Source organism: Sparus aurata, chromosome 8 (genome assembly GCF_900880675.1).
Source record: "Sparus aurata chromosome 8, fSpaAur1.1, whole genome shotgun sequence".
NCBI lineage: Eukaryota > Metazoa > Chordata > Actinopteri > Spariformes > Sparidae > Sparus > Sparus aurata.
This window is the reverse complement of record NC_044194.1, coordinates 23,424,659-23,452,654: the sequence shown is the minus strand read 5'-3', so window position 1 is coordinate 23,452,654 and position 27,996 is coordinate 23,424,659. Positions and strand designations below refer to the sequence as shown.

At 40.0% G+C, this 27,996-nt stretch overlaps 2 protein-coding genes across 5 annotated transcripts; one reads left to right on the top strand and one right to left on the bottom strand.

Annotated features, from left to right (window-relative positions):
• Positions 1–4: 4 nt before the first annotated feature.
• LOC115586097 (GRAM domain-containing protein 4-like) lies at positions 5–18,426 on the bottom strand. The gene is made up of 19 exons (XM_030424863.1): positions 18,186–18,426; positions 14,401–14,640; positions 13,688–13,793; positions 11,241–11,361; positions 11,056–11,129; positions 10,685–10,817; positions 10,478–10,503; positions 10,240–10,331; positions 9,768–9,859; positions 9,342–9,390; positions 8,478–8,549; positions 8,340–8,383; positions 8,127–8,236; positions 7,782–7,936; positions 5,610–5,757; positions 4,982–5,075; positions 4,647–4,737; positions 3,701–3,769; positions 5–3,484 (listed from the first exon to the last, which is right to left on the bottom strand). The coding sequence occupies exons 2-19, from the start codon at positions 14,584–14,586 to the stop codon at positions 3,377–3,379; spliced, it is 1,770 nt and encodes a 589-aa protein (XP_030280723.1). The 5' UTR covers positions 14,587–14,640; positions 18,186–18,426; the 3' UTR covers positions 5–3,376.
• A 7-nt stretch (positions 18,427–18,433) lies between these two features.
• Positions 18,434–22,440, top strand: LOC115586106 (cytosolic 5'-nucleotidase 1B). Of its 4 annotated transcripts, none has more exons than XM_030424880.1 (7): positions 18,434–18,542; positions 18,652–18,708; positions 19,665–19,778; positions 19,906–20,041; positions 20,186–20,308; positions 21,086–21,216; positions 21,333–22,440. In XM_030424880.1, the coding sequence occupies exons 2-7, from the start codon at positions 18,673–18,675 to the stop codon at positions 21,576–21,578; spliced, it is 786 nt and encodes a 261-aa protein (XP_030280740.1). In that variant the 5' UTR covers positions 18,434–18,542; positions 18,652–18,672; the 3' UTR covers positions 21,579–22,440. The 4 variants fall into 4 exon arrangements, with proteins under 4 accessions (XP_030280740.1, XP_030280742.1, XP_030280741.1 ...); XM_030424882.1 differs by having other exon boundaries at positions 18,462–18,538; XM_030424881.1 differs by having other exon boundaries at positions 18,476–18,546.
• Positions 22,441–27,996: the final 5,556 nt, after the last annotated feature.

The following is a 27,996-nucleotide window of genomic DNA, read 5'->3' as shown; positions in this document are numbered from 1 at the left end:
AGTATTAGTGTTTAACATTTGATTTTAATTAAATAAAAAATGTACATCACATTGAACAACATAAATCCTTTCAGTTAAAAAATTACACCAGTTTTTACAATGACACGATTTTATAAAACCATTAAATCTGAAAAGACTTCATACATGGACAGATATATTCGCAGCGCTAAAGAAACAGGACAGAAACCACAAAGACAAACTGAGAAAAATTAGGAGTCAAGCATGAAACAAGAAGTCTGAATGAGGCAACGTGGCGTTAACAACTGGCATCAAAATTGCAAAAACTTTTTTTTACTTCCTAAGAAAAAAGATTTGGCAACGAAAGAGCTTTGCGAGGCCCGATCAGACTAATGAGATGAAATAATCAAGACTTTGTATATGAACAAACATTGATATAATGTGTTTTCAACTTAAGGGAAAAAATAAACTGCTTCCTTTATATTTTATGTTTTGAATGCAGGTAGGAAAAAAATATTATTTTACATTTACTCACTAAAAGGATAGGCTCCTCCACTTTGGACAGATTGTTTTAGGTCAAATTAACGAAATTTTAATTTAAATTAAGTTCATTTGATAAAGTGATAAATGCTGGTGTGACAGTCTTTAGACTGACAGTTACAGACCAGTGGTGATCACCACGAACAGAAACACTATTTCAAAATCTACAGAGCCGAGTCCAATGAAACGTGAATCAGACTGATAGAAATGTAAAAACACTAACCGTTAATTTGAGAGCAACAATTAGTTGTTAGTGTGAACAAATGAGTTGTTGAGTGCAAAAGAGAAGCTAAACTGAAAGAAGACAGAGCATTTATTTTTGTTGTTGATACGTGTTTAGCTTTAGCCTCTTAGCTAGGGTTAGAAAATAGTTTAACAGAAGGTAAACAAATAAATGCCAGCATTTCTGCTTTTTACCCTTGTTGTTTATAGGCTATGAAAGAAAGTTATACCTAAAACATAAAAGAGCTGTGATTTAAAAAAAACCTTCCATTTTAGGTCATTGTGTTGTTTTCTGTTTAGCTTTAGCCTATGAGATGTAAAGAGCTGAAGTAAACAAAAGGTAAACAAAATATGCCAGTTTTTCAGCTTTTTTATCCTTGTTATTTATAGTTTAAGAATGAAAGCTAACTTAAAAAAAGCTTAAGCTAAAGTTAGTCGTCTAACTTGAGCTGGCACCATTCAGCTAGAACAAAACAAAAGCTAAAACTAAATAAAAATGGGGAAATTTGATTTTAGTGCATAGCTTTTTTTTGGTTTTTCTAAAAGCGTTTTATGTTACTGATTATAAAAGAAAGCTTGCTAAAACATGAAGGATGAGAAAAGAAAAAAAAAAACTGAAGTAAATTTTGTGTTCTACATTAAATGTTGCACAGACATGAGTTTCTAACATTCATATAGGATACAAACAGTCTCCTACCACCACATAAAAAACAGCATACTGTCACGGACTGTAAGGCTTAGCTGCTACAATACAGAGTCATATAATGAAGGTTTTACAATTCCCTGAAGACACTAATGTGAATTCAAATAAGGTTTAAACAGGTTTATCGGCTAATAACACTGTAAAAACATCTGATTTCAATTTTAAAAAATCCTTTTTCTTCTTCAGATGGAGGTGGAATATGTTCAGAAAAGTGAGTAACAGATTGTGTATTAAACGTTACGGTATAATATATATCAGTGGTGAACGGACAAGACGCGGTAATGAAATTAAAGATTTGCAGTTTATCTCAGTCTTATATCATCCTAAACAGAATATGTTGGGGTTCTGAACTTTTTACCAGAGAAAACAAAATAACTGATAGTTTGACTGTTTTTGGAGACCAAATGATGAACTGAGAAAATAACAATGAAAATAGTCATGAGTTGCGGCCTCTCTAAAGATCAGTTTTACTGTGATTGTTAACTAAAGAGGCAAATGTACCTTTCTGATACTAACACCAACAGCCGCTAGAGGAAGACGTTCTTTTGTTGTTTGATAAAAGTGTCTTCTGTGTTCTTTCATGTTTTTTTTTCTTCATATTTTTGTCTCTTAATTAACTTATTTACTTCAGACAGACAGCCATCACAGTCAAAAGTCAGAAAACAGTAAAAAGAAATGTCCATCAAACTTTAAAAGAGTCCACAGTGACATCTTGTTTTGTCCTACTAACAGTCCAAAATTCAAGGCATTCAGTTTACAATGATGTATAAAACAGGGGTAAAAGCAAATCGTCGAGAATGATTGGAGTTACTGATAAACAGCCACTTAAATGATTAATCGATTGTCAACTTTGTTCATTTTCTGTTAATTGAGGAATAATTTCAAAAACTATCACATTGGGCCTTACACTTTACCACTCTAATATATAATCAGTGTAAGACTTTAACAGTTTCCCTACAAATGCTTCAAAGTATAACCCTTTCAAGTAAGGGAAGGATTGTGCCCTTGGAAGGCGTTTAATGTGAAAGATCTGTACAGGAAGTGTTGAGCTCAACAGTGTTCGTGTTAAAAAAGAAGCGTTAGAGAAGCAGCGGGGTGAGTATGACATGTATGTACATTCAACTGAATTTATCAAGTGAGACATTATAGAAGAGGTAACCTCACACTCCTTAATGTTTTCACCTGGACATTATTTGTTAAATGCGGGCGATTATTTGCGACTTCATTTAGAAGCCATTCTTAAAAGGGGTCATTTTGAAAGAAATGGCCAGAATTCTTAAGGTGGCTCAGACAATTATAGGGGGTGGAATGACTGCTAAATGCTGCTCACTAATATAGCAACTAGGCACCTCCCATTAGCAAGTAACTCAGTTAGCTGTGAAGCTAGAGGCCCTATTAGCTGACTGAAGTCTGCCTTGATCGTGACCTCTGAGTACGAGGTAATTTACAGCGGCCATGACCATGACTCTACGGCTGAAAAAAGACATGGCAAAGACAGGAGACGCATGAAGCAGAAGAGTATTGTGAGTTGGGAGTCAGCAATGGGCTTCTTGTTGTACCAGACAGGCCGGGATGAGCTGGTAGCCCACTGAAGTCTTTCACATAAAGTCAACATTGTTGAAAAAGAAAAATTCTGTCCATTTCTTACATAAATACCAGCCATTACCGTGAGAATTGATTGACACTCAGGAGTGGCATAATGTTGTTAGTTTTGTGAGAACTTTCAGTTAAAGTAAAACAGTGGTTGGTATTGGTTTGACTCAGAAGTGAAGTCAGTGATCTGTTGGTATCAGCTGGCATATTATAGATATAATGCCACAGAATCACTCAGTTTTGATGAGTGAAGAGGGAACCTTAATCATATGAAAGCAGCTCAAACTGAAGTCAACAGCTGTTTGATGATGTCACTGGTGAATAAAGTGAATCAGTTCCAGTGTTTGTGTGAAGGTGTCACTATGTCTCTGGGTTGGTGGCTGTCGCCATGGTGTTGATTTTCATGTACTGAGTGTTGATGGCTTCAAAGGCCTCGTCTCTGTGGATCATCGCACCAAACACCATCGGCTGCAACAGGACAGAGGAACAATGAAGTGCATTTACTCAAGTAATGTTCTTAAAGGAACAGTTCACCCATAACGAAAATTCAGACGGCTGTTTCAAAATAAGTTCCCATTTACAAGTTTTTTTGGACTATGAAACTTCAGCATGGGAATGAGTAGTTAATGACAGAATTTCTTTTTTTCTATGTTTGGGTGAACTTATCCTTTAACAAGCTCTTACCTTTTGAGTGGATGGCGTCGCTATGGAGATCCCCATCCCAGATCCAGGAAGCACAGACAAAACTTTGTACTGTGAGGGACAGAAAGGAAAATGCTTCTAAATTTACGTTTATACTTTATTTTCAAGAATCAGGACCAGTAATTGTTGCAATAGAAGGTTTATGACTCAACATTAGATAATATGTAAACAAAACAAGAGCAAAACTGGGCATTGGGAAAAAAAGAAAAAAAAAATCTAAACTTGGAATGAGTCAGGATGATGGCATTTCTTTTTAACAAGCTGTTAACCAGCACCATGTATGTGCATTAACAGAACTGCATGGAGAGAGGTCTCTGCTCACGGAATCTGATTTCACAAACTGCCTCATTTATCATTGGAGACATTCAAGCCCTCTCACTAGGGATTGACCGATTGGCCTGGCCGATATTTAGTATTTTTCATGTTATCTGTATCTGATTTGTGTCCGATTGCTGATAAAATAAATGAATTCAAAGAATTTGCTACTTTATGGACTCATCCAGTGTATTGCCCGCAGCACTATCTGATTGGTTACATGTCACAAGTCAAAGCCTATCAACGCTGAATAATCTGAATCTGCAAGTATCTGCATCTGAAGTAACTAGTAACCAAAGGTATTAAATAAAAGTAGGGGAGTGGAAGTATAAAGAATCAGAAAATGGAAACCTCTACTTAAGCAGAGTACTCAGGTAAAGTGAACTTAGTTACACTCCCTCTCTAGATATTCTGAATATTTAGACCAAGATTTTCATTCGTAGTGCGAATGTACACCAGTTCCATTACTAACAATTACTATCTGTATCTGCCCTGGGAAAAACATATATGGGTACCTCATGGCTCCCTACACTCACACATTTAATGACTCTGTGTGGGTTCAGTGCTCGGGGCTCAGGGACAACACTGGGACAGACCCAGAGACTCTTCATACCTTCTGGATGTCAGTAATTTCCGTGAGTTTGATGACTTTGTTCCTCTTGGAGGATCCAGACCTGGAGCTCGAGCTCTCGAAACACAGATGACTACGAAGACAGAGGAGAGTGAGTTAAAGTTGAAATTGTTGTGCAATTTTAGAAGAATTTTTTGTTATATCTGTAGAAAATCTCTCAACATCCCGATGATAAATGCTCTGGCTTATCCAATCAATTACTTCCGATCAAATGATTGAATGACTCATTAAACACTGGTTTAGATATACCAAGCTGATCTCTGTTGTGCAGTTTTGTCTGCAAAATAAACTGAGCTGACAGGAAGTGGAGGACTTACTTCTCAGTGACGTAGAGGTATCCGTTGCGGATGTAGTCTGTCGGTGTCTTCCGGTCTCTGTTGATGAGGCAGCAGCGCCAGCCGTTCTCACACACTGAGACAACAGAAACAGTAAACAACAGTTTACATCTCCTGCTGACCTCGGAAGCAGGGATTTAATACCTGCCTTTACTTAATACCTGGTGGTTAATGGACTAATTCCAGCATTTTTTAGACTCAGTATATTCATGTTAAAGGCCATAAACAAATAAAAAAAAAATCATTATTTCTCATCAAAGATCAATTCCTGACTCTGTGAAGTAGAAACAGCACAGACTGTCGTGTTTGTGAGTAAAACTTGACTTTTACTATATATTATAATATATAATACTGCAATGGAGCACTTAATTTGACTCTAGTATTCCTTAATCCGACGGCTGTGACAAGCTGCAGCATGAAGTCTAAAGATGTGGATCAGGAGACCTCAGTTTAAATCTGCTGTTGTCTCAACAAACAAAAAATGTAATTGCAGTTAGTGGAAAAAATTCTGCACCTACAGTCTGAAATGATTTGGGTCTGAATCTAAAGCCAAAATCATTTTTTAGAATTTTTTCTATCTGGACTCCACTTTGTGCAGTTCCTCCCCCACCTGTCAGAGGGGGCTCACTCTCCGGCAGGTTGAAGACTTCGTGGAAAGCTCCTCTCTTAGTGCTGTACGATCGTCTGTCATCGTCATCCCGGCTGACACCCAGAGGAGCAGCAGCACCGAAGCTGCCTCGACCCACCGCAGCAGGAACCTGAACAGGTTGACAGAAGGTGGGATGGCGGTGCAGATTCTGGATTAGCCAATCACAGTCAGACAGTGAAGCCGCAGCCAGAGTCGAGAGTCAACAAGAACAACTCACCTGTACAGGTGTGTCTGTCTGTTTGACAGATTAGGTCAGATCACCTTCATTTTCACTCACTTTCAGTGTTGTTAAGATGTGCCAAAAGTCTAGCTGCAGTACTTATTCTAATGTTTATGACAGCAAAGATAAAAACAAACAATATCATTCCGATTTAGCGATTCTTACCAGAGGGTGGCGCTGGAGGAAAGAACCGACACAAACATTAATGTTAAAAAATCCTAACTAAGTGAATAAAATATGAGTGAGAAATGCTCATTAAAAATGTTTTAAAACAAAACCAAAAATTGGGTAAGATCTAACCTCAGTTTGTACTATAGGTGGCACTAGAGGAAAGGGGTCATTACAATCTAAAGGGGACAAAATTCTGCTGATGCATCAACGTGTAAACTCTTATAAAAAATGAAGTTATTCTCATGTAATTGTGTAAAATTAGCATTTTTTTAACTGATAAAAATGGCCAGATTTGTTTTCTATCTATTCTTTTTTCTTCTTTCTATCTCTTCTTTCTAATCATACTTCATGGGGTGCACTGCCACTCTTAGCTTAGTAGCTACAGTGCAGCTTTCCACACTGTATAGAGCCATTTTATGTTTTCTTCTTCCGTTCTCAAGAAATGTTTTGTGGACTACGAAACCAGTAGATGAGGTCCAGTAGATAATAACTTAAAGTATAAAATGTTGCCTCTCTGCCTCAACTCTCCAGAAAATCAGCTGATCAGAGATTCTCCTCCTGCTTCTGTCTGTGTGGTGCGTTTCATGCCTGCAGTGTTGTCAAAGACACTACAACATCGATGTCTGTTGCACTTCAAAGCATTTGCTCTGTGAAAAGTAAAGAAAAATACTCCAAGACATATCCAACTTTAAAAATTGAGTGTAGAATTTTTTTGAATGCACAAAATTTAAGGTAACGCAAAAGTTCTGGAGCAGACGCAAAACTTGGGCCTTGGATAAGACTAAACACAATTCAGATTAAAGTGTAAAATAAGGACTTAAAATTCAGGCATGAGCTCCAAAATTTGGGTAAAACCCTGAAACACAAGTTTTTCTTGAGGGAGGCTCTAGAGAAGGAGAATGGGGTCAATAGCAAAAGGAACCTACTGGAATGAGACATTCACTGACAATCCAACCAGAAGCTTTTGGGACATCTCAGTTTTAAACAGACAAGCTAGCACGAATCGTCAGCAGAATAGCAGCAGCTGATTGATGTCTGGTCTGACGGATCTACATCTTTAACTACAGTACACACTACTGACCTCTACACGGTGACTGAAAATACACACACACACGTCAGGATCCTACCTGTTCAGACTCAGACAGCTGAGAGAGAAAAACAACAGAAAGCTGAAACCAGACAGACCCTAGAGGTCAGTACGTAGAGATCCACTTTGTGATCCTGAAACCAAGATGTCTCTGAAGCGACGTTTCTTCTGCAGATCTCAGATGTTTCAGTCAGAGAATGAGTCTGAACCTAACTTTGTCTTCAAATTACCTCTGGGTTCAAGTTTGCATGATTAGCTTAATTGAGGAGATCATCTTGGGACAACTGTAACTTGTAAGATCTCTTCATAATGTCAGACTCTTAATATGAAAGTAAAATAGCAGTATCTTTTTGTTGACATCTATGAGATTTCATCGATATTTTATATGTTAAACATTAGAAACAAATTCATTGTCTTATAAATACTTTCCAGAGCAACTCAGGATAATAATACAACTGCGCTGCCATCTAGTGGTTAATACATGATATGTTCACTCTGTGCAGCACTTTTTAAACCAATTAAAGCATTTGTTGGGCTTAATTGGAGATCTGCCAGTTCACCAATAAGAGATGAGAGAGACACAGATGACGACTGACAGAACAGTGCTGCAGTCTGTGAGCTGTATTTCTGGATGTTTCAGAGAGTTTGCACCTACCCGTCGGCTCAGTGTGGTGTTGCTGCGCTCCTTCAGCTGCAGGTCGGTGGGTAAATTGGTCCAGATGATGAAGGGTGTGTCATAGCGTTGCCTCAGCTTGGGACAACTCTTAAAGATGAAGTCAATGATGAAGAACTTTATACCTGCGTACACACCTAGGGAAGGGGAGACACCAATAACAGACGAGATGAGTCTCACTCCTATACTCAGCGAGATGTAAAACACACACGAGACATAGACTGTGTATCGTGATGTAGCCTAAAAATAACGTGACATTATGAGTGATATGATGGAAAAAAGTATAATGATGATGGTATGTGAGTGTATACACTTCATATGACATACCTATAATGAATCCCAGAAGTTTGTACGGCAGCAGGCAGGAGGAGATGAAGGCCACCCACAGTCCAACATACAGCTTCTGGGTCAACTCTGGCTGAACCCATATGAACAGACTGCACAGACGCATACACACACACACACACACACACAAGATTAAAGAGGAACGTGGAGCATCATTTCTCTCCAACAAGAAACAAACCGTGCATATAAACTCACTTCTTTATTTTCTCCAGGATGTTCGACATCTTCCCAAACAGATTCTGTGAGTACAAAACAAAAAGACAAACATATTTAGTGTGAAATCTGTGCAGATGTCGGTCGGCCGTGACCCTCAGACTGTCAGCCACCTCTCACCTGAGCTTTCTGAGCGACGTCCAGAACCAGCTGAAACTTCTCTGACACAGTCAGGTCTTCTTTAGGAGGCTCCTGGAAAACAGAGGAGACAAACAATGACACCTGTCAATCACCTGCACACCTGATATTACAGGAAAAATCAATTCACACATTTTCCTTCTGATTTAAATTGAAACTCTCACCAAAAAGCAACCGAGGCTCTATTTGTTATTGAATATGTGTCAAACCTTCGTGTAAAAGCATAATTACGACAAAAGAGGCACTTTTAAGATTTACCGTAGTTTTGTTTTCAGGCAAGCTAATTTTCAATGGAGTGCTACGGGCACTTTAGCGCTAGCATAAAAATCTCTAATTTTAAAACACTAAGAAGGCTCGACACAACATGAAACTTTGCTCCTAGTATCAACAGGGTCTCTACACATGAAAATAAGCACTGAGAACATTGTGTACACAGAGTTTACTAAAAAGAAGGTTTTTTAACTACTCACCGTAGGAGCTGGATGTCCGGCGCACCGCCATCATGGCAGACAAAAAGTGTCGATCCCTGATTGCGACCTAACAGGGAGGAGGTCCACGATTACTCTCTTGCCTGTTAGGTCGCACTCGGGGATCGACACTTGCCATGAAGGCGGTGCGCCGGAGGTGCCACTGCTAACGTGAGTTGCCCCGGTTGTTTTTTGGCGAGAGTTTCACTTTAACAAGCATTATTCCTCTATTTTACAGTACATGTATATCATCCGGTTCATCTGTCCAGGTGAGCTGTCAGGTCAATTCTATATGCATCTTCATCTTAAAAGGTTGATGTTCAAATAAAAAAACAAACACTGGATTCAGTAACGTGTCTGTAGGTGTGAGATTCCTCACCACGGGCTCCGAGACTTCAGGTACGATACTCCACTGGATCCTCCAGCCTCTGAGAGCAGTGCATCATGGGAATATACAGGTGCAAATGAGATAATTTTAAACTCAGTACATAATTTAGATCCCCACTGATCACAATCATCAGGTGGTTTTAAAACCTAGTTAAGGGCTTCCTGTGTGTGGATGTAAAAAAGGCATCAGTGTGTCAGGAATTAAATTAAACATGTGTAATAGATCATTTCCTACGGAAACCAGAAAAAAATTCGGTGGAAATCAGTGAGGCTCCGTTTAACCCATTAAACAACGAATTCCGACCTCCTACTTCCCCCAACAGCTGTTTTAAAGACAGATCTAGACTTTCAGGCAGTTTCAGCAGAGTCAGAGGTTCCTAACGCAACCCGAAATCTAGCTGTGTGATTGGCTGCTGACCTGGCGATGAGGTAATTCAAGGAGAGGCGGAGGATGGCGAGGAACAGGAACATCGGGATGACCCAGCCATGCCACGCTGCATACATGTAGACCTGTGGAGAACATACAGACATGCATGAACACACAAACATGAGTCAATGTTTTTCAATTTCTTTACATATGTAGATAATTAAAAGATGTGAATGGATACAAACAGATGAAGTTTTAAAGTCCAATCTCACTGATGTCCATATTTTTTAAGGCAAATAACAAAAATGTTGGGGAATCATTTAGTTGAAATACCAAAAATAACAAGGTCTGTAGCCGAGGATGTAGAAAAAAGTGTGGAAGTAAAAAGTGCACATATCCTACTTAATTCATGAAGCAGATTCATTAGAAATGCATATTTCTTAATAAAAATTAAATTAACAATGTATTGTTTCTGCCCGACCACTGATCTTCAGTAACCTTCTGATTGTGTGTGCTGACTCACAATGAAGGCAATGGCTGACGTGTAGACGGAGTACCAGCTGGATAAGGCAGAAAGGTTTCTCTTGAAATTGGTCACAGGTTTGAATCCTCGTTCTGTAAACACAACAGCAGACCAATCACAGACTGACAATCTAATACCCCTGGTTTTGTATATGTGATGCATTAAAGCTGTGAATGTGATTTGTTGTGTTATGTTAAACTCCCACAGCTTTGATGTTCAATCAAACAGAAATACTCACTGAGCCGTCTCATGTTTTCAGTCAACCTGTGAGTAAAAAAACAGATATTTATTCAGATTTAAGAAAAATGCGGGTTTAAACGCAATTAAAAAAAAACATGTTGTTACAGTTTTCTTTAAATCACCATGTTCCTAAACAGTAAGAAATGACTCCCGAAGAAAGTGGACGTTTCCTGAATGGATCGTCTGTGGATTTTTTCCTCCTCACCTCTTGGCACTCAGCGGCTCCTCCGTCTCCACCGTCTGATCCTCTGGTTGGAAGCGGAAGTCCTCGATATAAACACCAAAACGATCATAAAGCCATTTCAGGAAGCTGTCAGATAGGGTTTCTTTCTGTTTCTCTGAGGACAGAAGGAGAAAAGAGTCTAATGGAGGCAACCAACACTTTCTATATCAATAACAGAGGGGATAAAAAATATTTTAGGAACAGCTTTCAATATAATGCTGTCCAGTACACAACCAGCAGTTGCTACAAGCTAAGTTATAAACATGTACTTGGATTACCACCATTTTTTTCTCCTTTTTCAACAATTCCTCTTGAACATGGAGCACAGATATGAGCGAGATTCTGCAGCTCACCTGTACTGCTGACTGCAGGTGGAGGTGGTTGTGTGGGCGGGACTTTAGGCGACTGAGAAGGTGAGTCTTCAAGGCTGTGAAGTGACCAACAGAAACTGGTCAGTGAAGGCTTTAGAAGAACTAGCTGCCCTGTTTGTCAAAACCAGCTCATTCAATAACGATAAAGTTTTAATCAAAATAACCACCTGGATCTCAAGATGTCGTTGATCTTCTGCTCCAACTCGCTGTTTCTACTGCGCTCCCTCTCCAGCTCCTGTCTCAGTGAATCCACGTTGGACTCCTCTTTAAGTTTCCTCAGCTCCTCCTCTGAAACAGTTGTATGGTCACAAGATCATCAACTCAAGTAGATGGAGATTTTCATAGAATGGATCAATAAAGCTTGTAGTCCAAGTCCTCAGAAGCCCTGAGATCCCATACATTATGCATTATTAGTTGACAAATGTGCAGAGGTGGCAAAAGTCCAAACATTCTTTACTCCAATAGAAGTTCAGATAGTTGTGCAAAAAAAGACTCTGGTGTAAGTAAAGCACTGACTCAACTGCTTTTCTCAAGTAAAAGTAATAAAGTAGAGCCTCTGAAACATTGTTTAAGTATCAAAGTAAAGAGTATCCCTCTGAAGGACATTTCTACTGGCCATTTCTGTACAAAACTAACTCAAGTTCACGTCATATTAACATAATTCAAAGACTAAAGGTTGGATCAGTTGGATTTTGTCCCAGCTGTTCCTAAACCCAAAACAAAGGCAGGTGATTCATTGTTGAGTCTCATTCCCAGAATGTCAAATAGTTACATTTTGGGTTGGAAAAATTACCCGAGCAGCATTAAAGTAAGTAAATAAGAAAATCCAGGCAGAGGTCTGCAGGTTCTCTGCAGATATGAGACACTAACTGGCCTTTTTCGCCACATTCGAGTCTGCCTCTCTGTCTGTTTCCATCTTTTTCGTCATTTGGTCTAGCTACGTCTGCTGTAATGTTAGGAAGGAGGCGTGCAATGATGAAAAATAATATAATAATTCCCCCAAAATGTATTCAGACTAAAATAACTAGCCTGTTTTAAATATGAGGAGGAGAAAGTACAGATACTTCTGTTCAAATGTAGGGAGAAGGTCAAAAGTTAATAAAATAATAATAAAATACTCAAATAATGTACACTACACATACCTGAAAAATCTGCTGATGTACAGTACAAGAGCATTTGCTACCTCCCACATCTGCAAATGTGCAATATTAATCATGTTTTCAGCTGCACTTAATTTAGCGCTCTATTTAGCTGTGTGATGAGATTATAGTAGGAGGACAGCAGCAGTCTGGGTTGTACGTTACAGAACAAGTGAGGTAACCACAGGCAGGTAGTTACATATTGCTGCTGGCCACTCAAAATACAGAACATCACTGTCACTGGGCTGCAGACAGTCTAAAAGGACCTTCACACATCACTTCCATTGGAATTTTAATATTAGGGGATATTTAAATGGCCAGTACTGGGACAAATACCAATTACAGCAACCAAAACTTGCTTTAAGAGAGACTTAAAAATTGTGAACTTGTCCTTTATTAAGTTGCAATCACATGAATTTAAAATTCAGCTCCTGAAACCTCATCAGAGTTGAGAGATAAGTGACCTCCTCCTCTCACTGATACACTTTAGGCTCATCACTAATTAGATAACTCTACTTCCTATTTTATAACGTCTAACAGTGAACAAATAGAGCGCAACACAGAGACGCTATCAGGTCAGCATGGTTATTAATAGCTGTGTGTGTGTGTTACGTAAAGCAGACGGCAGATATTGATGGATTACCCAGCATGCTGTTGTGCTCTGGGGAAGTTTGATTCCAAACTGATGAGAGAAGCCACAATGACCCTACAGCCAATCAACACATGGTCTTCCTGCACTTCTTCAACTAATACTATGTTTCTGAACTTGAAAGAAGATAAACAGTAGTCTGATCAAGAGATCTTTACTCAAGGTGCGTTAACTCGCTTAACCTCGGCCGAAACATGTCAGTTCAGGAGGTCGTTTCCATCAGAGACATTATAGAGGAGACAAATCATTAAAAGCAGTTTGAATGTAAAAGTCTGTAATGCAAAAACCATGAGAACACACAGTAAAAGTACAACCTGTAGGAAAAAGGCCATTTAAACCCTTATTTTGGGGCAAAGTCATAAAACATTTTAAGCATTTCTTGTCAGATTTGACTGATGACTATAGCATTCGTTTAAATTAATATTCACTCAGATTCCCTTATTTGAATTTTGTCTGGGGCTCTTTCGACTACAGCACTACTATCCATATCAACATCTACCCCAATAGTCCAGTATTGTTCAGGCTCTGCTTCACCTTGATGCATCATTTTCTTCTACAATAGTAAGATGTATAGTTGGGCATTAGCACAACCTATCATGAATATGGATGAACCCATTTTTAATATTTGCATATCAGTAATGTTTAGAAATGGTCAAATATTTGAATTTATTTTGCTGATTTTCCAAAATAACAGGTAAAATTTGGACTACGTTTACATTTAAACCTGAGCAATGAGGAGAAAGACAAGCTGCCACTGGTGATTTATTGGTTGGCGTGAATCTTGAAACCAGGTGATGCTTAAAAACATTAATGTCAGAATACTCACGTAAGAAGTGTTTCTCTAACAAGGCAATTTCTAGGTGACCTTTGACCTCGTTGAGATCTGTCCTCGAGTCATCCTGGAGAGCTGCAGAAAATGAACCTGGACCAGCCTGAGAGACAAACACAGAGACAGAAATATGAAACAAACAGGCAGCAAAGGCCAAATGAAACAATGACGGTGAAATAAAACAAGTTACTAGAAAAAAAAAACTCAATCAAAAAGCACTTAAAAGCACTAAGACTAGGCAACAAAATCAAATATCACAATAATTTTGACCATATGATTATTGGTACTTTCACTAAATATTAACATAGTCTAATGTTACGATAACAATATAATGTTGATATATTGCCCAACCATAAAAACAAGAATGACAACTAAGCTCCATCTTTGATCTCCATCAGACCTGGTAAGATTTTATTCAACAGCTTCACAGGTCAGTTTAAAGGCTGTCTCTGAGAACATTTGCAGAGACTGTTCAAATCAGAGTCCTACAACATGAGCCTTCAGACGGCAGGGAAATTGGTAATGGACCTGCAGTTTAACCAAATTATCAACAATCTAATCTAATGGAATCGTACCAAACAGTGTTCTGGCTCGGTCAAACAAGTACTTACAACCAAATTGCGTTGATTTCAAGGATCAGGATCAGGTTTCTTTTTAAACTCCTGGTTGATTAACAGTATTTCTCAGATGAGACAGGTGTGTTTGTGTACCTGAGCATCACTCTGCTGCTCTCCCTCAGCCTCCCTCAGCTCCTCTGAATCTCTAATTGAGACTCGAGGTTTGATCAAGATCTCCTCTGTGCCTTCTGTGTCTGACGTGTTGGGGGACTCGGCCAGATCCTGAAACTCGTCCCGTCTCTGGCCCCGGAACCGGATCCTGTCCAGATGCTTCCGCATGGTGGGCGCTTCGGAGTCGATCTCTACCTGGACATGACGAACGCGAGGCAGAGACTGGAAGAGAAGATGAATACTGAGAAATAATTCAAAAACAAAAAAAACAATGATTAACTGTTAACTGACCTGTTTTCACATGTTGTGTCAGTGAGATTATTAACCAAGACAATGTTAGTCTGACCAAAATACCTCAACTGTTGGATGGATTCCCATGAGGTATTGTACAGATACTGATAGCTCCCAGATGATGTACCCTGACGTTTCACTCGGACAACAAATGTGAACCACATTATGGCACTCAAAGAAATGTCAGAGGAGCTCAAGTCAGTAGGATTAGGAACGTATGTACATCATTTTGGGACAATCCTTCCTAACAGTTCCAATGATGGGTTTATGAAAAAAACATCAGTTCTAACACTTGACTTAACTTACAGCTGCTGTTCATTGAAATCCTGTCACACAACTCAACACATTAACAATGAGGAAACAGTTCCACTGGACCCAGAACTAGAGCAGAAACAACGAACATGTCTGAAAATGGACACACGTCTTCTGACTGCCATGAATGTGAGGCTCCTTCAACACTTAAGAGATCATCAGCTTTATTTAGAAAGGAAGAGTCAGTACTCAACACTCCAGCCAACTCCCATAAAGACATATACAAACAGCCAATCAGACACACCACTGGGACATCATCATACTGTTTGTTCAGGGTGGAGGAAATGTTTCATCATCTGCTAAATGTTCCCCCTGTTCATTTTTCAACCTCTGCTCTCCAGTGTGAGACACAGATCCATTACAAGCCTGCGCATCTAAACCCTGGACTGTGGCTTTATCACTCACCACCATCTCTGTCAGATTCTGTACCTCATTAGTCAAAGAGGCTGAAGAGGGACAAGACAACTGCCTGTTTTTCAACACAAAAAATCCCTCATGAAATCCCCCAACTGAAGTGTAATCAAAGGAATACTTCCACATTTTGGAAATGTTTATTATAACCCCTCTGCAAAGAGATCAACTCCACTCTGATATCGGTCTGCTAAATAGCACTGCTTAACGAATTAATGAAGATAAATTCAAAATTAACTGTTTTGATTAATTAGTGAGCTTCAGAGGTGCTAGAAGGTCAGTACTTTTACATTTATAGCCTTGACAAACCAAACTGAAATCAAAGAACTAGCTGCGTCAAGGCCTCACATCTCCCGTGTCTCAGCCAAAAAGCTGCACTTGAACACACTACAAAGACTTCAGCTGGTGGCCAAGAAGCTTGTACATTCTGTGCCTGCAAGAGAGGAAACATTTCTCTTCCAATATACAAACTGTTGTTATGATTAGGATGCATTCTGGACACCACACAGCCACTTTTAATCTGGAATATGTCTGATAAAACATTTGCAAATGGCACTAGCGAAAAGGCAGGGGAGAAAAATAGTAGAAACCTTTCTAAATGAGTGAATCCATAGATAGCAACAGGCTTAAGGGGGCACTTTAACTTTCTTTGTACTTTTGATTATTCTGCAGTTTCATTTCTCAATTAATCGTTCAATTCATAAAATGTAAATTGTGACAAATTGTGAAAAATACTCATAACAATTTCCCAGACCCCAAAGTGATGTCTTCAAATTGCTTTTCTTGTCCAACCAACAGCCCCAAACCCAAAGACATTTCATGTATTGTCATGAGTACAAAATGCAGGAATTTTGATTAAAACATGACTGAAACCATTAGTTTAGTATCAAAATTGTTAGCAATAAGCTTTAGATCGACTAATCACTTAATCGAGATGCTTGTGTGGTGGGTACTTTTACCTTTACAAAAAGCCAGGATAGCTGTTTCCCCCTGTTTCCAGTATGGCTGCAACTAACAACTCCGGTGTTTCATGATCGATTATTTGGCCTATGAATTTCTTGATTAATCATTCGTTTGAAAAAACTTCAAGAAATTGTGAAAAATGCTGATCACGATTTCCCAGACCTCTCGTGTCCAACAACAGTCCAAAACACAGATACTCTTTATTTATGGCCATAAATGACGAAGAAAAGCAGCACATCTTTGACATATTCTGCATGAAAAATGACTGTAACGATTAGTAGATTATCAAAATCGTTTAGTGGTTAATTTTCATTAGATCAACTAATTGCTTCAAGGTACAATATGTAAGAATTGATTTAAGAACCATCAAAGCAAGGACAATCATATCATCATATCATATCAAATAGGTGAAAGCATATTACCAGAGTAAGCTGTAACGGCTGCTAACTGTAGCTGCCATTAGCTAGCTAGCTCAGTTAGCCATGCAGCTAGGGGTCCAGACAGTTAGCAGTCAGCAGTGGTATTACAAGACAGGACTGGTTGCAGCTAGCTGGTTAGCATGCTAACGGCAATACATAGATGACTTTGACATAACATTATCACATTCAGTTGATAGTTTTAGTTCATTTTTCAATATTTTAAACCAAAATTCTCACATAATGCACCCATAATTGAAAAATCCTTGGACGACTCATCTCACAACAAGATGATATATAAGACTACATTTCTGCCAAGATGGATCAGAGCGGTTACAGTCGATCATGGTTGCAATGTCAACATAAAATCAAACACCCAAAAGGTGCTTTCAGAAAAGGCCAAAGGTGGAATGACTGATGTTTTCATCATAGTGCCTGTGAACGGGGCCTCACTGTGTGAGAGTTAAGGTGTAGTTCAGTGTAAAGATCACTGAGCCGCCTGACTGGTCCAACTGCTTCTAATGACAAAAGGTCTAATTCTGTATCTACATATCTTCAACACCGTCTGAGCATGTACCGACTGCCTACTGACCGACAGATAAATGCCTTAAATGTCAAATCCAAATGTAGATAACATTGAGTTTAAACAGCATCACTACTGACTGACAGACAAAGAGAATGACTGGTCTAGAGCTGCTATGATTAACTGGTTAGTTGTCAACTTGTCAATTAATCAACACATATTTTGATAATCGATTAATCAGTTGAGTAAAAAAAACAAAAAAGGTAAAATTATATGATTCCGGCTTCTTAAATATGAATAGTGCCTGCTCTTTTTCCTCCTCTGTCACAGAGAACTGAATGTTTTGGGGTTGTGGAAAAGACAAGACATTTGAGGAAGTCTTCTTAAACAATTTTAAACACTTTCTTACATTTTACAGACCAACTAACTAATCGAGAAATCGTGGAAAGTATCTAGAGATGGGTGAATGGAAATAATAATTAGCTGCAGCCTTAGACTGGTCTGACTGCTTCTGATGGTTACCTGTTCATTCTCAATCTGCACACACTTCAGCACTGTACAGGTGAGGATGACTGACGTGTGGTGAGAGACTGAATTCACAATGACTGACAGTCAGAAACAGACAGTAAACTGACTGACTGGGTCTCTGACAACAGAACATGCTCTCTTTCTGCTTCTGTTTGCCACCTGAATCCGTAACAACAACCCAGCTGTCGTTTCTGCGGGCCCCAAGCAGGATTTACAAGAACCCGACCGGGGTCCAGCACACCTGGACACCCATGAGAAGCAAGAAGAAGAGGGTAGGAAGTGAGGGAGGAAGGAAAGAGGGGGACAGAAAATAAGCTTCTCACCGTGAACCGAAGCTGAAGAATCAAACTTTCCCCTTTTCTTTCTTTCCCGGCGGTTCAAACCCGCTCCAAACCGGGTCAAATCCGCCCCAAACCGGACCACGTCCTCTCAGACCCGCTTAAGACCTGTGGAAGGCTGTGTCCGGATGGTAAGTCCAGAAAATGGGGCTTCAGGGGTCAAAGCTGGACCGTGTTTCTCTACCTGACACAATAATCTGCGCTGTGGGCGTGGTGGCCAGCGGCAACCAAACCAGGAAGTGACGACATCACGCCGCGCTCTTAAATCGAGCGTCCGGGTTGAGGCAAGGCGGGCGGAACCCAAACACACAGTTCTGTGTTTCTGGAGGAACATCGAAGTAAGTAAGTAAGTAAGTAAGTAAGTTTGACAGCCAGTTTGACGTTATTTACTGTGTTGTGACGGCGAACAGGCCCCAGAGATTTATATGTTAAGGCCGTCTATAACCTACAGAGTTCCAGCTGAGAGGCGGACATGGTCTCCACCATCCAGAACACCGATGTGAAGCAGGTAAGACTCACCTGAGGCAATTTATCTAATGCTCTGTCGATCCGAAAGACAGTAAGACAAGAGAGATCATACGCCTGCAAAACCACTGCCACCCGGCCCTGACAAACATTACAAAAATCACTACTAAATTGTGTGCAATAACTCAAAGTTGTCCACCAAATTACATTTAAACAATCACGTATTTTATTGTCACCTTACTTACTTCCAATAGCAAGAACAATAACATCGGCTAAATCGTATAACTCAAGATTTCAGTCCCTTCTGTTAAATTCGGCAAATTTTTAATTACCATTCAGCCCACTATTGTACACAATGTTAAGTCTTTTGGCCCACAAGCCACAAAAGATTGGGAGAAAATTGAAAGTGGCACCTGTATTTTAAAAGTTAAATTGTAATTGAAAAACTGCTGTATCTGGTATGTTATATGTGCCGAATTAACTAGCGGGGCCTAGTAAGTTTGGGGTTAGGGTTAGCATTGGTCAGTTTTTATCCGTGACATATATTCGCTCGTCAATGACGCAATGCTAAAAATGCATATTTAGTAATGGGTATTTGGACTGCAAAATATGAGGCTAAAATTAGGGCGTTGTCTACGAAGATGCATTAAAAGTTTGCTTCACAGTATCAGAAAAAATATTCTAAAAGACTGTGAGACAGTGTTCATTGGAATGGTGTTTTCTCCAACAAAAAATCAATGTGAGACACTTGTGGGTGTTGGTTGAAGACCAGGTTTCACTTCAGATTCATGTATTTTAAACTATACTATAAACTATAAGTATTGTTCCATGCTGATTCTATATTAGGTCTTGTGGTATTTGCCTACAGGCTTTGTATTGTTTGCATGTTGGTTCGGTGCTGGTTCTGTGTGTGTTGTACTGTTTGGACTCTCCTGTCTGATTTTAAAGGGGACATAAATAAGTTCAGATGAAGTTACAGGTTCTGTGTCTCTTCTGCAGAAGGATGCTGATCTCGCAGTGGTTGTCGCAGTAACGACTCGTGCAGTGTTTGAATCTGCTGATGATGATGGAGGTGACGTGTACGGCGTGGGCGTGGCTTTCCCACTGCTGCAGGTCAGAATCATGCATCAACTGAAAACTTTTCACAACAGTTTTTTTTAAGTGTGTCACAAAAATATAGAATAACACCAGTATGAAAAGAAGATTTTAGATAATCTTAATTCATAGTTTTACTCTTCAGGCGCTGCACAAAGTGAACGAACGTCTGCTGGAAGAAAGTCCTGCTGAGTCGCTGTTGTTTGATGTCATCCTGATCACCACCGACGACGAACAGCAGCAGCAGTGCTCCCGCATAACCGGCAGCACCAGACATTATGGTAATTCAATTTTGATTACCAGCAGGAGCACCAAACATAATAGTTATCTAAGACAAACCTTCAGCAAACAGATTACAGTCAGCCACTGGTCACTGTTGAAGTTTGTAGTTGACTGCCTGTCGTGTCATTATCTCTCTCTCGTAGGTCTCGAAGTCAGCAGATTTTGTTTTTCCAGCCAGGAAGATTTCACGGAGAGTTTACTGAAAAATAACGTGCAGCTCTTCCTGACGACAGACAGAAATGAGGCGCTACGGGCATCACAAAATGGTCAGAATGTTTCTTCTTCTCTCATTTATTACAGCTGTGTGACGTGGTGGATATTAACCCCCAAATGTTTTTAGGTTCTGAGGAGGTTTTGCTGATGATAACATTATATGTCTGATCTTAGAACCTGAAGAATTCTGACTTATTCCTGAGGAAACTAGATGAATCATCATATCAGGGGATACAAATTCTACATCTCTGAACTTAACTAAAAAAAAAAAAACATTTTTTTTTTTTTTTTCAGCAAAAATGAATATGAAACCTGGCCGGGTTCACATGACACAAAACATATTGCAGTTGCACACAGATTAGCAGACATTTTGATGGCTTCCAGAATATGTGCCGGGCATTCAAAATAAAGCAAGCAATGACGTTACATGCTATCTGAGGCAAAGAACTTCATTGAGCTAACGTGTCATTATGAGCATGCTAACATCCTGATGTTAAGCAGGTAAACTGTTTACCATGTTCACCATATTGGTTAAGCTTAATAGCATGATAACATTTGCTTTGTGGTGTGAAAAATAAAGTACATGGTGGCAGATGTTTTGAGTCATAAATCGGATAAAAATCTTCATTAAAATTATTACAAGTCAGGCAGTGGGAACATAGATGTGTGATCTAAATCTAATCCAGAGTCATGATGTTGAAATATTGATCTTAAAAAACATTATTAGGGACATCTTTTGCTTTTCTCCTAAAAGCTTATCGTTATGATTGATTATGTATTAACTGAAATCCAGGTGAATATGTGAATAATCCTTTCGGTCATTGGTTCAGGTGTTCTCTCAGCGCTGCTGGATCAGCAGTTGGCTTCATGTCCATCAGAGCAGCTCAGGGTAATGATCAGTGGAGACGCCGTCCTCCGGCCTGACACTGACCCGGTGCCGGCGGGACAAAAGGGTGCTCAGGTACTCACAACGACATCCTGCTGATACAATATGTAGAAGATTTTTTTATAAACTGGCACAAAAAGATGTGAGAGATCTGAGATTATTCAAGAATAACTTGCGTTTTTCCTCTGCAGAGTTTCTCCACTCAGCTTGGCCAGATGCGGCAGAAGTTTGGCATCTTCAACAGCCCTCTCAGTATCGTCCTGGTGACATTGCATGGCGGCAGGGAGAGTTGTGGCGACGCCTTGCGGACCCTGCGTTCCCGTGGAGTGAGTGTAGATGAGGCGCACTGCCTGGCCGGGGCCCCACGGGGCCCCATCCTGTCTGTGCTCCGATCTCACTTCCTGCTCTGTGACGTGGTCAGCTGCCTGGAGGAGTGATGACAACATGATGGGGGGTGATTTCACATGACCTCATAAAAAAAGTTCACTGTGTCTTTGAAACAAGCTGTCAGATCCTCAGACTGAACTCGGACCTGTTCAGCTCATTGAGCTTTAATGAGCCAGTCAGTGTTCATAATTTAAAATGTGTGAAGCCCCGCCCACCACCAAAAATTAAACTACCGGATTGGACACTGTTACAAAGAAGTGTTGCCATATTTTGTGTTGACAATCATGTTTTATTTTGCTGAACAAATCTTAATTTTTTAAAATTGTATTGTACATCAATTCGAGGACTTAACATTTATGTACGTAGCTCAGTTACAGTCCAGCAGAGGGCAGTCTAACTCTGGTACTTCACAGAAATCTGATCATGTTTGCCTCCATGTCTGTTCCTTTTTTATTTACTTTCAACTGTATGTTTGCTTATTGTCTGTATTCAAACGCACTATAAGGAGTTTTTGCTTCCAAAACAAATGCCTGCACTAGCCAGATAAAGAGTCTTACCACACAAGGAGGTGGTGGTAATACCACTTTGCCTGTAAGGGGGGGCCGGATTAAAAAAAAATAATAATAATTTATTGTAGTAACTGTAAGTCTGTCTGGATATGTTCCTGTCTTGTGTACATCTTAATTCAAATGTAAATGGCGGTGTTTCAGGCTTAGAAATGTTTTAAAGTCCTTTCAAACACTATATGTTGGTAAGATGTTATGGATCCCCCAAAGTCCATATTTTTGCACACAAGATTTAAAAAAGAATCTCATTCCCAGTCCCAGTATCTTACCTTTCATCTTTATGTATACATTTTGAAGACCTTCATGTGTAAAATACTATAAAAAATAAAAGGTGAATATATTGATATCATTGTGTGGTATTCTTTTTTGTCATGGTGATGTCCAAAGATGACCAGCAGGTGGCAGCAGAGAATTTTGGTCAGTAAAAGCAGACATACAAAGAGGCAGTTAAGAAAGCCACCTATCCAGCTGTTCTCAGGGATGTTTTAAGAAAGTTGCAGCAATCCTCAGGAAGGTTCCAGGGTTCCTTGAGGAGGCTTCAGTTCCATGCGTGCGCATTACAGGGTTGTTTGAGAAGAATCTAGCTGTCCATAGGAGCATTCCAGTAGCTCTAAAGGAGGCAGAGGGAGTCTTGAAATGGCTCCAGTTATCCTTGAGGAGTTTCCAGGTTTTTTAAAGAGGCTAGAGCAGTAGAGCTTGGACTAATGAGGTCAAAGGGGTGTATGAGAAGGCTCTTTAAAAGACTTGAGTATTTCTTAGGGATGCTCTCCTCGTCCTTGGGATGGTTCTAGGGATCTTTGAGGAAGTTCAAGGGGTTGCTTGGGAGGTAGGGTGTCTGAAGTCCCACAATGCAACGGGTGGCAACCAGAGAAGCCAAATGCTGGTGAAACTGAAACACCAACTAATTAATTCAGTGATGACACGTAAAAATGTAACGACAGACAATGACTTCCTGTGCTTTAAACATATATTTTCATCAAACAGAAAGTCAGTTTTTGTCCATTATTTTACCTCTGTTTTAAGGTTGTGGGTATATATAACAGGAACCTTATGTTTATTTCTGGGATTAGATGCTGTTGTAATTAAGCAGATTTACACTCTATCTTGCTGAGATATTTGACTCATTAATGTTTTTTTTCTTTCATTAAAGTCTGTGTGTTTTGTTTTTAATCACTGGAATAATGGTCTTTCAGTAGGTTCCAGGTGTGCTAAGAGAGTCCTAAGAGGTTATAGGGAATCCTTTAAGAGGTCTAGTGCTCCTTTAGAAATTTCTAAGGTCGAAGAGGAGATTCAAGGGGCCATGAGATAATCTATTGGATTTTATAGATAATAAATACAATCAGAGCAACAGCCTGAGACAGAGTATATCCAGCAGGTTGATGTGATCAGAGGATGTGAAACAGATGGAGGCTGGGCTGATGTTGTCAGGAGCTAACGTCTCATCTCTGCTGCCACAAATTAAACCGTGTTTATTAAAATGAAACAGGTCGATGCGGCGGTCTGTTTCTGACAGCCTCATATCGTTCAAATGATCTGGAGCAGGAAACACTTTGTTTTCATCACGCTGAGTGAAGTGTCTGATGAACACTGCGTATCATCAGCTCCTGCTCTGCTCCACCTTCCGAACACAAACACATCTTCAATTTTAAAAATGTGGCCACACGCAGGAAGTCTATGTTCAAAACTTCATGAACTAATTCATTGAATTAATGAACGATTGTCCCTCAAGAAGTGTTTGTGTAACACGTCAGGATATCAGGGAAACATAAATGCTGGTTTTCACCGATTCTCTGCCTGGGAGTATATTTAGAGGTCCTTCATGAAGCCGCAGCAGCTCTGAAGGTGGTCGTAGTGTATCCATTAGTCCAAGGAGTGGCTCTGTGAGTCTTTCAACAGATGCTGTGGTCCTTAAGGATGTTCGGTGTCTCTGTGATGTGGTTCCTGTGGTTTATGAGATGATTCTAATTGTCTCAGAAGAAGACTCCGGTGGTCCTTGAGAAGGCTAACTTCATCTGTTAGTGGTTTCAATGCTCCCTCAGGAAGTCTCATTCTGGATGAGGATCCAGTGCTCTGACAAGAGATACCAGTGGTTCTTGTAGAGCTTCTTTGGGTCCTTGGTGAGGCTGCTGACTTCTTCTTCATACTTCCAAGTATCATTTGACTTTTTAACCTGAAGTTATAGCGACCGACGAACAATTAAAATGCTCCATTACCATGAATGAAAATAGGATTTCTCTGGGTTTGAACATTTGGGATAACGTTAGTACGCAACTCAATAGATCATAGTTGTCTTTTAAAATATTTTCATGCAGGAACACCTTTAAACATTTAGTGGCTGAATCGTGTATGGAGTTATATTTCTGCAGCAGCTCCATAGACTGACAGGAGGTGTAGCCAGTGTCACCCTGATGTCCCTGGAGGTTCGTATGACATCACGAGTCAGCTGATCCATCATCGCTGCAGACACCAAGGCCTCAAAATTAAAAACTCATGGCCCAGCTTGTGACCTTAAGACCAGAGTCAGATGAGGGGACTGTCATCAGTAATTGTTTCAAATTAAAGACATCTAACCAGATTATAATTGCAGCAGAGGAGCAAACTGAAAACTATGAGGGGATTTGAGCACCGAGCGGTTTGTGGCAGACTCAGCAAGGGACCTAGATTCAGAGTAAACCTGATGGAGAATCAATACCATCATCAGCTCCGGTTCTTCTACCACTGACTTCACTCGAAACAAAACACTGAAATAACATCCTGCTGTCACCTTCTTGATGACGTACATCTCAAATGTGTCAAATAAGATGGAAACACAAAAAGAAGCTGCTCCAGAGGTTCCCCGGAGTTCAGGATCTTGAAGGAAATAGAAAATAGTTGGTTTGTGAGTTACTGCAGTGGAGCTGAAAAAAAAAAAAAGAAGAAGCGTAAATTGAATAATGAGGCCCACATTGCAGCGGCTTAAATGTGGATTTTGGTAAACAGGAAGTATATCATAAGACTAATGATCCTCCCTCTTCTTTTCTTTTCTCTGCTCCTTCTGCTATCAGCCACAGGCAGGGAGGTCAGGGTGGAGGAATGTGATGGAGGAGGCGGAGGATGTTGAAGCATCTGTTGGATCCTGAAGCAAACTGGAGGGCGGCGGCAGCACGAAAATGACAGTCCAAACACACTGACTGAGACTGTGACAGAAACTGTAACCAGAATTTGTTTTTTACAAACACAAACTGTCGAGGGAAAAACGTGCCTCATTAACTTCTACCAGCACTGATGTGTGTCAGAAAAATGTGGCATTTGTGGTTAGTTCATCATGTTTTTACTGGAGGCTTCAACCATGTTGATTGTCGGGTCAGGACACGTAGATCTATTTTGAAGCATGCACGTGTGGCTCTGTGCCCTAAAACAAGAGACCAATTCTCATTATGGTTAGATAAAATAAAATAAATAAAGATGATCGATAGAGCAACTTATTCTCATGCCTTTATGTTCTTATGTAAAAGACGTCAATCTACTATGTCGCAAAGATGAGTTAGCATGCTAACCAGCTAGCCCCGGCCTGTTCTGTGTCTTAATACCACTTTGTACTGACAAAATAGCCCCTGGAGTATCTCCCAGCTGTCAGTGTAAAAAAAGTCAAGTAATGAATACTTCTGCTTCCATTTTCTTTACTGAAAAATACAACTGTACACCATCTGGATTCAAGTTTCTCTCTTCTACCAAGATAAGACAAGGTAAATTGTCTTGTTAACTTCTCATAAAATATATTCATTCAACCTCAACATTGAATGAAACCCAGTAAAACAGGGTTCTCTTTCAACAATCACCTCTGGTTTGGTTTGGTCTAAATGAATGCTAAACTCACAGAATAAGATGTATAACAGTCGTAGTCTTGGTCAGAGCCACTGTAAATCACCTCCATACTGTATCCCCTGTTGTCAAACTGGCCTATAAATTGGACTTGGAGGCTGAGTTTAATCCCAGTTCCATGTCCAGCCATGTTCACTCTCAGGCTTCCAAATCCAGTTGAGCTGTGACCTGAGGTCCCAGTCCATGAAAACTTTAGGGCCACTGGCTCCACAGCTAATTGAACCTGAGCTAATTAGCTAATGGTAACTAGCTAGAGCCAAGGATTGCAAGCAAAGAGGGAGCTGTGAGCACTTTGGTGATATGCTGCCATATATGTCTTGAAATGCCTTCAAATTCTGCACACACTCTACAAATTACACCTTTAATATCAATAACATTAATTTATCATTCAGATGGCACTCGAATTATGTGTGTGTATGATAATGTAGAGTTTCAAATGATGTCTGCATCCAGACAGTGATGAACAAATTTAATAAACATACTGGTCTGAAAACGGTGTCACCTGGAAGCAGGTGTGGTCACATGAGAGCTTCACGTCATTTGATCACGGCTCATGTTTCCTGAGAGGCAGCCTGATGTTCAGATGTTCAGTCTGACTGGCGGCGATGATTTCTGACCGCCTGAGTCAAAAACAGCAGCTGAGCTCTGACTTCCTTATAAACACTCTGGATCTGAATCATACAGGCTCGTTCAAACCCGTTCATACGACTGATTAACATAAAACACAGAGAGGGGAAGACCGGCAGCCTGTCTGCCGGATCGGTACAGTTTCCCTGAGGGACTGTGGCTATTTTTATCCTCCTGTTAGACAACTGGAGGACACTCTTTATTTGTTTTCTGAAGGAGCTGCCAAATATGAGAAGCTTCACATTGATTACTTCTAGTTAATATTGTATGTAGTGAACAGTATCCATCTCTTTCTGGAGAGTTTATTTTCCATCCTTTGATGCAAATGTGAGAAACACTGCATTGACCACCTGGTAACACCCAAGCAGTATGTTAACAGCCAATGGGCAACATCTGGCCATTTCTAGCCCAGTCAGTGGTTTCTCGACAGGGAAAAGACTGGCTCAAGACAATTTGGAGACCTTCATGCTGATGGATAAGTTCAAAAAGCAACACTGAAGCTGGATCCAAATGATGTGATTGACATTGTTACAGAAAAAAAATGCATTCCTGACGCACACTAACTTAGCTCATATGAATGTGTACTTGAACAACAATCTTTGGGGCTCAAAAATGAAGCCAATACTGAGGTGCCAGAACACGGCGGTTCCTTGAATGAGCAATTGAGGCTGGCTGCAAAAGAGTGTCAATACCACAAGCTTTTTTTTACATACTGTAACTTGCTTATTTAAATGAAGGCTTAAAGTTTTGCAGGCCACCCAAGAATGAAAGTGAATTCATCATGTTCATTCCCCCCTGCCGATGGAAAGCTGGGTGAAGTTTTGTAGTCCGCAAAAGATTTCTGGAGCTTCACGGCAAAAAAGACTTGCAGCATTGTTCTAAACAACTGAAGTAGCTGGGGACTTGATTTAAAAGAGAAAAAAATATCCCACAGCCACAAATAAAACAAAAAACTCAACATAAAATGGTTCAATAAAGCTTGTCCGGCTTAATCCCTTTACAGTGATGCTCACACATGAACTCAGGTCCTGATCTGCCTCCTCTGATGTGAGTCTGTCCCTTTTGATTCAAATAAGTCCAGATGTTGCAGCTAAACAGCAGCAGAGGATTCCTGCAGTTTACTGTCTGGGGAGGAGGGGGGGTGGGGGATTCCTCCTCTCTGCCTTCTGGCCCTGCAGCTCTCTCCTCAGTTCAGTCCTTCACTCCACACTGCAAGAAATGTCCCGCCAACATTTTTCAGCCTCTGACTCTCACCTGAACTTGACATCTTTAATCCCTCAATATGTAATTGAGTGCTACTTAAATTAATCAAAAAGTATCCAAAAGATAACAAACCTCCATCAAGTAAAGGTCATATGACTGTACATTTAATTTACACATAAAGTTATTGCTGCTAACAGAAACAGGAGATTCA